This window comes from Antechinus flavipes, chromosome 1, assembly GCF_016432865.1.
Source record: "Antechinus flavipes isolate AdamAnt ecotype Samford, QLD, Australia chromosome 1, AdamAnt_v2, whole genome shotgun sequence".
Classification (NCBI taxonomy): Eukaryota; Metazoa; Chordata; class Mammalia; order Dasyuromorphia; family Dasyuridae; genus Antechinus; species Antechinus flavipes.
In genome coordinates, this window is record NC_067398.1 from 665410812 (window position 1) to 665421225 (window position 10414).

The 10414-nt window shown below is 58.0% G+C and overlaps 1 protein-coding gene across 1 annotated transcript in view; it reads right to left on the reverse strand.

Annotated features, from left to right (window-relative positions):
* Nucleotides 1–10208, reverse strand: part of NOTCH3 (notch receptor 3) — a 32588-nt gene extending 22380 nt beyond the window's left edge. The window contains exons 1-11 of the mRNA XM_051972015.1: nucleotides 9961–10208; nucleotides 6988–7069; nucleotides 3283–3425; nucleotides 2838–3173; nucleotides 2421–2543; nucleotides 1687–1920; nucleotides 1349–1504; nucleotides 1082–1267; nucleotides 624–737; nucleotides 409–522; nucleotides 89–322 (exon numbers count right to left, since the gene is read on the reverse strand). Of these exons, the coding sequence (XP_051827975.1) occupies nucleotides 89–322; nucleotides 409–522; nucleotides 624–737; nucleotides 1082–1267; nucleotides 1349–1504; nucleotides 1687–1920; nucleotides 2421–2543; nucleotides 2838–3173; nucleotides 3283–3425; nucleotides 6988–7069; nucleotides 9961–10054 (1816 nt within the window). The 5' untranslated portion in view covers nucleotides 10055–10208. The remainder of the gene's footprint in view (nucleotides 1–88; nucleotides 323–408; nucleotides 523–623; nucleotides 738–1081; nucleotides 1268–1348; nucleotides 1505–1686; nucleotides 1921–2420; nucleotides 2544–2837; nucleotides 3174–3282; nucleotides 3426–6987; nucleotides 7070–9960) is intronic.
* Between the last annotated feature and the right edge of the window lie 206 nt (nucleotides 10209–10414).

Consider the following 10414-nt stretch of genomic DNA (forward strand, 5'->3'; position numbering starts at 1 on the left):
AATTGATGGGCAGCTCGGGGCTGCCGCCCCCTCCCCGGTCACCGTTCCCTCCCTCCTTCCCCGGCGCCCTCCATCCGCCGGGGCCCACCTGAGGTGCCGGGGGGGCAGTAACACAGGTACTTATTGACGAGGTCGAGGCACTTGGCGCCATGCTGGCAAGGCTGGCTGTAGCACTCATCCAGCTGGCTTTCACAACGGCTGCCCGTGTAGCCGGGGGCACAGGTGCAGGAGAAGCTGGCAATGCCATCCACGCAGCTCCCGTGGTGGCAGGGGTCTGGGGAGCAGTCGTCCACGTTGTTCTCACACAGGGGGCCTTCGAAGCCTGTGGCAAGGCACGGGGAAGGAAGTCACCTGCGGGACGGGGGACCTTCCCCTCCTCCCCGAGGCCCAGAGAGGGCCGGCGCTCACCTTCAGCACAGCGACATTCGTACCCATCGGGCTGGTCCACGCACTTGGCCCCGTTGTGGCACGGCGTGCTGGCGCACTCATCCACATCCAGCTGGCACATGGTACCGCTGAAGCCTGGGGGTGAAATGGTCCCAGTGAGGAGCGGACCCCCGCCCTCCCCCCCCTCACCAGGACCCCCTCTGAGCCACGGTCCAGCCCCACCGCGGGCTCCTCACCTGAGGGGCACGTGCAGCTGAAGCCGTTAACTCGGTCCCGGCACCGGCCACCATTCACGCAGGGGCTGCTCTGACATTCGTCGATATCCACCTCACAAAAGGTGCCTGTGAATCCTGAGACAGCCCCCAGAGGGTGGTGACCCCCCATCCTCCAGTCCCGCCAGCCCCCACCTGGTGTCTCCCTCCTCAATCACTCATCCTCCACCCCGGACCCAAAGGGCAGAGAGCACTTGGACAAGGCAGGGGAGCACGGAGACCGCAGCCCGGTCGGGCATCCCTGCCACGAGTGAAGGGGAGGAGCAGGGGAGGAACACGAGCTCTCACTTCTGGCACAGTCCGCGTCCCAAGGTGGGAAGCGGATCCTCACCCCCGTGCCCGCCATTCCCTCCTAGCCCCATCCTTACACCCAAGGCTCAGCTTCACATGCCCCGGCCACGCCAGCCCCGCCGGCCCCGTACCTGCCATGCAGATGCAGGTGAACTGTCCGATCCTGTCGAGGCAGGTGGCCTGGTTGTGGCAGGGTCCGGAGAGGCATTCGTTTATATCTGTCTCACACCGAGGGCCTGTGTACCCGCGCCCGCACTGGCACTGGAAGGAGCCTTGGGTGTTCACACATTTCCCAAAGTGCTCGCATGGGTTGGCCCCTGTAACAGGATGGGCTGTGAGGACCACCGCGGGCCGGTGAGCCCTCCGATCCCCGGCGCCGGCTCCACCTCTGGCCTTACCAATGGAGCACTCATCCACATCCTGGTCACAGGCTCCCCCGGTGAATCCTGGGGGGCACGTGCAGATGGCACGCCCGTTCACGGGGTTAGTGTCGCAGATGGCATCCTCGTGGCACGGGTTACTGACGCAGGCGTCATCCAGATGGCACAGGAGGCCTGTGGGCAGCCAGCAGCGAGGGTCAAGGGCCCAGTGCGAGCAGCCTGCTCTGCCCCCGGCCCAGAACCTGAACCCAGAACTTCAGACCAGGGCACCCCAAAGGCAGAGAGCCAGGAGAGCCTGAGCCCAGGGACAAGGGGGAACATCCCACAGCGGGCAGCGGGAGAAAGAATCTGCTCACCAGTCTTGCCCATAGGACAGGCGCAGTAGAAAGAGGCCACGCGGTCGTGGCACGTGGCCCCGTGGAAGCAGACAGCCGAGGCACAGTCATCAATGTTCTCACTGCAGCTCTCGCCCGTCCAGCCATTGACACAGACACAGCTATGCCCTCCGTGGGTGTTGAAGCAGGTGCCCCCATTGTGGCAGGCGTTGGGCTGCAGCTGGCATTCATCTACGTCTTCTGTGCAAAACTGGCCTGCGGGGAGAAGGGGAGGGAGGGCTGTGCCCCAGACAGGCCCCAGGCTGCCCGGCACACTGCCCCGGGGCCACGAACGAACAATTTCAGCATCCTGAGTCAGGGTCACAAGGGATGCCCGGGACCAGCGGCACGAAGCACTCTCTTGGAGAAACCGGGGGAAGGATGGATGGTTTGGGGACAGATTTGTCCACAATGGTACCTGCCAGCTGCTACTTACCTCCGTTTTCATTAACTATTCTTAGGCACTAGATGCTAAACGCAGTTGTTTCAAGGCTACTGAGAAGCTGCAAGAGCTATCTTCACCCCTTGTAATTCAGCACCCTAGAGGCAAAGTCCAGGTTGCCCCAGCCTCGGTGGGGTCGGGGCGCCTGCCACGCAGCCTGACTGATCTGACACCTCCATCTTCCCTCCCCGTCCCCTAGCTGGGCCCAGTCCCAGCGACGAGGGGGGCCCGGGCCCAGCTCTGGAGCCTGCCATGGCCAAGGCCAGTTTCCCACCTGTCCACTCCGGGGGGCACTGGCAGTTGTACGTGTTGACGCCATCCACACAAGTAGCTCCATTCATGCAGCGGTGCCTTGGACAATCATCCACATTCACCTCACAGTCATGCCCTTCAAAGCCTGGCACAGCATAAGACAGAGAAAGAGAAGAGAGGGCTCATGGTCAGCCTGGCTGGGGGCAAGCGGCTTCCGCCTCGTGGCCTGAAGAAATCAGGCCCCAAAACGTAATAGGAAGAGAGGCCCTGGCTCTGGGGACAATTGCTTCCTTCCCCGCACGAGGCAGCTTCCTGCCCATTTCCTGATTCCAGCCCCTGCGGGCCATGGCTGAAGCCAGACAGGCCCGGGGAGCCTGGGCCTGAGCCCTCCACTTCCGCCCTTCCCTCTCTTCCTCCTCTTGGGAAGTTAGCAGCTCACCCGGCAGGCAGGCGCAGTCATACGTGAACTCCCCGGTCTGGTGGCACGTGCCCCCGTTACGGCACTGAGAGGGGGCACAAGGGGCCGAAGGGCTCTCACACAGGGGCCCAGCGTAGCCCACTGGGCACTGGCAGCGGAAGGAGCCTGGGACATTGATGCAGGTGCCCCCGTGTTGGCACACAGTGCCCACCCGGCACTCATCCACATCGCTGCGGCAGGTGCGGCCCTGGTAGCCAGCGGGGCAGGTACAGTTGTAACGATTGTGGTTGCTGGAGCAGCGGCCCCCGTTGGCACAGGGGTTAGTAGCACAAGGATCGATGAAGGAACAGTCCTGTCCTGCAGGGAAGGAAAGAGACAGAAATACAAGTGGGCCTGGGCCCAGGGGATACAACCTGGGTAGGACACAGTCCGAGCTCAGGCCCTCGGTTCAGCTACGGCTCCTTACCTCGGAATCCCCGGGGACAGACGCACGAGTACTGGACAGTGCCCTGAAGCAGGGAGCTCTTGCAAGTACCCCCATTGGTACATGGAGCATGGTGGCAAGGGTCTTCAAATTGGCATCGATCTCCCATTAGCCCTGGATGGCACCTGAAAAGCAGAAAAGGTCCTGGGATGAGGGGCTGCAGGGGCAGATGGTCTTATCTCCAGGTTATCACCTAAGCTCATCGGCATGGGGATCTGGGATAGAAGAGTATGAGGGGAAAGAATGAAGGGGAAGGTAGAGAGGAGAAGGGCTCTGAGATTCCAGTCCCAGTCTTTCTCTATCCTTACTATCACTGGGAGGAAAAGAGCCTTTACTCTTATCACCCAAGAGTAAAATTAGCTTAGAATTCCATAGCCTCTCCAGCTGGAGTCAGGCAGCAGACATATCCAACCTCTCCCTTCCCTTTTACAGCAGAGGAAACTGAGACCTGGGGCTCGTGACTTATCTAAGATTACGATTCAATCCAATCCAACGTTTATTAAGAGCAATTGGGGGCCGAAAAAACTGAATATACACCACCTCAGACCTCAAGAAACTTAAAGTTTATTGGGGGATACAAGTGAACAAATTAAGTAAATACAAGATAAATGGGAGAGGAGGAAGCAGAGGAGACACTAGCAGCTAGGAGAGAGACTTGACTTTCTGACTCCAAGGCCTCCCCGTGGGAACTGAAGACAGGAAAGAAACCCCAGGGTCTCCCCATATTTGGTTAGAGGGGAGGGGAGGGGAGCCTGAAGTCAGATGGCTTTTTACTGATGTGTAGAGGGCTAAGCTGAGGCCAGCCATTCTGAGAGGCGCTCAGCCGGGATCCCAAATAACCGAAAGCAGACCTGGGGGAAGGGGCTGGGGCAGGGAGAGGCAAGGAGGTGGGGTGAGGAGGGGCCCCACAAGACTCAACTCCAGCGTCCCCAACTTGGCCGCAAGGATAGGGGAGCAGTCCGGGCTTGTGCGGAGAGCCAAGCTTCCATCCCCGGGGGTGGGGGGCAGAGTCACGGAAGGGAAGCCTGGGTCCCTTCTTTCCCCCCTCCCTCCATTTGAGTCAGGTCCCTCAGGGGCTGGGCCTGGGACTCTCAAAACAGCACTGTGGGAATGGGGATGGGCTCCGGCCTCAGTGGGGTGGGGGTGGGGAACAGAACTGACAGACTCCCGGCCCCTCCTTCCACGGCCTCAGGTCCTTTCTCACGCTCCTTTCCCCTTCCCTGCCCAGCCCAGCCCAGCCCAGAGCCTTTCCAACCAACCGGTTTAGCTGGTTTCAACCCAAACTCCGGCCCTGGCCCCGCCCAGCCTAGACATGTCCTCCCCTCCCCCCCTTTCACTCTTCCCAACAGTGGACTGAAAGGTTTGGAGTTGAAGAAGCCCTTTATCCATCACTACCCAGCCCTTTCCCCATTTTACAGATGAGAACGCAGAGACTCAGAGCGAGGAAAAATCTGCCCCCGGTCACGTGGCAAATTCAAACTCAGATTTTCTTTTCTCGCCACCTTGCGGCCCTAAGGCCTCCTGGGGCGGGGAGGAGGGCGCGGGGCAGAGTTCGGGGCGGGAGAGCGGGGCTGGGGTTTGCTGGAGCCCCTGCAGAGGCTAGGGCCCGAGTGGCCCGGAAAGCACAGCGCGGGGGGAGGGTGGCGCCCGATCCTGGGGAATCCAGGCCAGGTGCCGGAATTCCCGGTGATTCACCTGTTCTGGGGGCGGAGCTCATCCACCTGTCCCACACATTCCGCAGCACACCTCGAGGTAGGGGGCAGAGCCAGGGCGGCTTCTAAAGCGCATGTGCATCTTCCTATACCTGCTTCCCATCCCATCTCAAGCTACCAGGGCCCACGTGGGAGGTATCCCTCATAGCGGTGACCTCACTCAGCCTCCCTCCCAAGCCATCCAGTGCGTGCCTGTGCATGGCCGGGGAGCACCCTTTCCCCAACCTTTTCTCCTACAAGCCGCGGCGTGGTCCAGCCAATATAGATGTCCTTCCTATCTGGTGATGGATGGGGGAGCCTCTAGGCAATGTCCCGCTCCAGCATCCCCTCCTACAGAAGACTTCTCCCGATCCCTTCAGCTAGTGCCTCCCTCCCCCCCAAAAAATTTTTATTTTGTACTTATTTCTGTTTTGTATTCACGGACAGCGCTTAAACAGGCTATCAGAACCAGGAAAACTTGGGTCTGAGTCTCCCTTCTGCCACAGACGGCTGCCTTTATGATAAAGTATGCATGTAAAATACATAGGTACATGTGTGGGAGAAGGTGGGAGGCTGTGTACAGTGTACATTTACATTACATTACATCACAAATTACATTTGTACTTTTTGATTTTCCGATTTGAATGTCAGTTTCTTGAAAATAAGAATTATTGTATTCATTGTATCTGCATCTCTACCAGTGAGAGAACCTACCACTTCTTATATATAGCAAGCACTTAATACACTCGTGGTGATTGATTCTGGACTATAAAACTCTCAGCAATCTTGAAGACAGCCAGTGTTCAGTCTATATTGAGAGAAATTCCTCATCTAGGGGTCTTTAGTGTATCTGTGAGGAACTTAGCATAATGGCTAGAATGATAGAGTCAGGCAAAAGGACCTGAGTTCAAATTAGGCTCAACTTACTATTAGTGTGACCCCACTAAATAGTGATGTAATTACCCCTATTCAGATTTCCTCATCTGTAAAATCGAGATAATCATAGCATCTACCTGGCAGGACTATTGTTAAGATCACATGAAAGAACATATAGAAAGTATATGGTATGTAAACTGGGTTGTTTCCCTGATAAAATGTGAGGTCCTCGAGGGCAGGCATTGTTCCCCATCTTTGTAATGCTTAGCACATTGCCTGGCACACCGTAGGCATTTTAAAATGTTTCCTGAAGGAACAACAGAATAAAATCCAGAGACTCACTGACAACTTGTTGGGGCCAGAGGTAGGGTGGAGATGATCATTTATTAGGAAAGCTGTAGGGGGTTCAGCAAGAAATCCTAGAGTTTCCTTCTACCTCTGAAAGTCTAGGAACAAGCCTCTGATCTCAGGTCCATTACCCCATGACCATGGTCAAATCAACTTGCTCTTGCAAGCCTAGATAATCTCCAAATTCAAACCTCTATAATTCTCTAAGTTCATCTCCTGGACATCTCCTTGGAGAAGCTGGCTCAGCTTCCTGGGGCCAGACCCTGGGATCCCCGGCCCCCATCCCTTCAAATAAACTCAGTGCCATTGCTGAGGAGAAGATGCAATCATATCAATGCTGTGATAAGGGTCAGGAGGAAAGACTGGTCCTTACAAAGGGAACACATAGAGGGGGTGTAGGAAGGGCTCAGAGAGAGAGGTAGCTCAGGGGCCAAGAGAACTTGATGAGCCTCACAAGTACTAGAACTCTTCTCCCCATCACTGTCCAATGGCTAGCCAGGGCTGTGGAGGGAGGAGTGATGTTTAAAGTCCCTTCCAGCATTAAACTGTAGGCTCCCATGAACCCTTTCCTCTAATTCTGGATCATCCTGCCCCCCCCTTCTCTCCCCCCTCCTTTATTCCAAGAAGCGGTTGGGGGAGAAGGCCTGGGAAGGATTAATTTAGCTACTCCCTAGGGCCTTCCAGGCCTTCCTCCCTATTTCCTTCAAGTCCCCAAGCCCACAAACCTCCAAGCACCCTCTGCCCCCCAATTCACCCACCCACTCCAACTCACAAACAGGCAGCTTCCCCATTGGACAGCAGGGTACATCGGCCTCCATTCTCACAGGGATTCCCTCCGTCCAGGCACTGGGGGGCTGTGGGGAGAAGAGAAAAAGACAGCCCATCAGTCTATTCTGAGAAAGCTACCCAGAGGGAAATTGAAGGCGGTGATGCATTCCTTTCCATCCACCATCCCCTTCCCTCCACCCCCAACTCCCAACTAGGGATGGCCCTGGGGCCCAAACATCCTGCCCTTCTCATCCAGGCTTTTGGAACCCAAACTTTCCTGGGCTTGCTTCCTATCTCCTACCCCCTTGAGCCAACAGCTGCAGGCTGGGGCTGCTAAGAAGGAGATTTGGGGGCATGACAAAGGAAACGTCTTCCCCCTCCCAAACAAGTTCCCACAGCCACTACTCCCTACCAGCTGTTTGGGCAGCCTAGGCACCATTGTGCTCTGCAGCTGTTGCTACCACCTGGGGCTCCGTGCCCCCCACCCCAGCTCAGCTCAGCCAGAGGGCAGGGAGTAAGGTTGATCAGAGGAAACCCCTGGCAGGGGGAGGGCTAAAAGAAACCAGTGCCAGCCAGATGTGAGAGGCCCCCTGAGGCCACCTAAGCTGTAGGGGTAAAAATATGGGACGGAACAGCTAGCTGAAGGCTAGGAGTTAAGTTCTAAGAGCAGAGGATGTCCAGAGCTAGGGATTCAGGACACCTGGTAGGGAGCAAGGCTTGGGGGAAAGGGTGCCTCTGTCATCTGGAGAGGGAAAGATGAGAGCCAGGGTGTTTGTAGAAGCCTGAAAAGAGAGGAGACATTTGGTTTCCACTTCTTTATAGAATGAATACAAGAGCTTTCTCCCAGATTGTCAACTGGTCACACCTACATCACTCATCTCAGGCCAGCCTCCAGTGGCTGTCATTGTCGTCATTAGTCCCATTTCTATACCGCTATAAGGTACCTATTCTAACAACAGTCCCATGGAGTAGATGGTGCCAGATTAGTCTTCCTTTTTTAAAAAGAAGTTAATCAGAGAACTAAAGTGACTTGCCCATTGCACACAGCTGGACTGGGCTGGGATTCAATTAATCACCAATTTCCCACCAAGCACTGTGCTGTAGGGTTTCTCAACCAAGCATGAGCAAAGTAAGTGAACAGTGCCTAGCCAAGGATGGGCATTCTGAGCAGTGTTCTTATGGGGTACGCTGAGTTCTGTAGCTCAAGGGACAGAGTAACAGATGCTATGGGCAAGTGAGAAAGTGGAAAAGTCCTCAACCTAGTTCTGGGAGGCATTTCAGTCCACGTTCTGCCACTAATTTACTGTGTGTGACCTTAATGTCAAATAATTTCCCCTGCCTTCAGTTTTTTCATCTGGAAAAGAGATAATATCCAATTTTTCTTTCTCAGGACATTTTAACGAGAATGAGGTTGAATTTTCTCAATCCCTTCAGGGATTGGGATCCTCTATTTTCTTCACATGTACCCACCTCCTCCAAGAGTTGGATTGAATGAGATGGAGGAAGTTTCCTGTACAGTAAACCCTGGGGGGCCATCTCAGGGCTTGGCACAGCCTTTCCCAGGCTCCTGCGCCAGGCAGATGGGGCAGGGCTGTGCCCTAGAGGAAGGCTCCAAAAAGGGGAGGGCAGGACTGAAGCCCTCGGATCAGCTCCATAATCTCACTAGACCTACAAGTTCCCACGGGAGTGCCAGCCTAAGTTATAACCCAGCCGGAGCCGAGGCCCTATGTTCTCCCCGTTGGAGTGGGCTGGAGTTCCCGGTGGTATGGCCCTAGCCCCCCCCCCCTATTCCCCAGCCCTATGGCAACCCCTCCTCCCCGCTTTGCCGCTAGTAAATGTGAAAATGGGCCGCCACCGCCGCCCCCGCATCTGGGCTGCGGCCCCGCAGCTGCTGCGGACTCCCCTCGTCCCCCTCCCCTCGGCCCGACTAGCCAGCCCAGAGTTGGGGAGGGGGTGCGCACATTCCGGCATTGTCTGCGAGAAGAAAGGGCTAGGACCGAGGCGAGGGAGCCGAGGGGGAGGGGGTGTCTAGACGGCGAAGCCATTGTCCCTGGAGGGGGAGGGGAAGAGCCCCTCCACCCCCCTCTCCTTCAGGGAGGGGGCAAAAGACCCCCAAGCTCGGAGGAACAAGTGATAGGGATACCCCCATTTCTGACCCTTCTCTCCAACACTCCTCAATCCCTGGGAAGAGCACATGGGCAGCCCTGGACCGTGCCCTTTCCCAAATCCTTCCCTCATCATCCAGTGAACGGGGGCGTGGGGGGAGGATTCCCTGGGAAAGTAGGAGGGCCAGACTGAGGAGACTCAGAGCCACCCCTCACCCACCCTCGTCTGAGGAGGGGAGCGGGGATGGGGGCCCCGGAGTTAAGAGACGCGAGAAGTTGGTGGAGGGGTGAAGGGAAGGGAGCCGCTCCAGGCTCCGGGCTCCGGCTCTTGCCGCGCTCAGTCCCTGGGAAGAACTTTGCTCCGAGTAAATAGAAAGTGGAGAACTTCTCCCGCAGCCCAGCCGACCCCCTCCCCCCGGCCCCTGGCCCCGGCCCCCGCCCCTCCCCCCGCGCCCAGCCTCCCCGGCCCCCAGACCAGCGAGCCCGCCGCCGCCGGCGACCTGGGCCGGCCCGCATGAAGGGGCCCTTTGTGCCGGGGCCGCGGGGCCCCGCTGCCTCCCCCCGAGGAAGGGGAGGGGGGAGGGGGCGCGGGCGGAGAAGGTCTGGCGGCAGAGCCCGTTCCCAGGCTCCGGGACTGACCGCAGGGCAGCATAGGGCAGGGCAGGGGAGGGGAGGGCAGGGGGCGGCGAGAAGAGGGAGGACGCCCCCGTTTGCCCCCCCAAGTCCCACTCCCCTTCCTCTCCCCCCACCACAGGAGGAAGGAGAGGGTCTCTGGCCCGGGCTGCGATAGTCTGTCCCATAGAGCTCTTCATTGCCCTTTGCGCTTGGCTGCACTGCCCCCCACCCCGGAGTTCTCCGCCTCCCCCCCTCACCTGCAGCCGCAGCTCCCGAGAGGACCAGCAGAGCAATGCCCAGTAAGCAGATGCCCAGGAAGCGGACCGCCTGGCCCCAGACCCCGGGCTCCATCCTGGTGCCTCGCCTCCCTTGCCTCGGGCTCCGGGAGCGGGCGCCGCCTTATCCAGCCATGGGAGAGAAGGGGGAGCCGCGGGCTAAGTCGGAGCAAGTACCCGGTACAAGCTCCGCGCCTCCAACTTCGCCGAAGTGAGGCCCGGTCCGGCCCCGCCCCCGCCCCCCCAAGCCCCAACCCCCAAAGATCCCTCCCCTCCTCCTCTCCCTCCTCCTCCTTTTCCTCCCCCTCCTCTTCCCTCTCCTCCTCCTCCTCCTCTTCCTCCTCCTTCTTTTCCTCCTCCTCCTCCTCCTTCTTCTCCTCCTCCTCCTCCTCTTCTCAACAGTTTTCTTCTTCTCGGGGGCGTATCTCTCCACTGA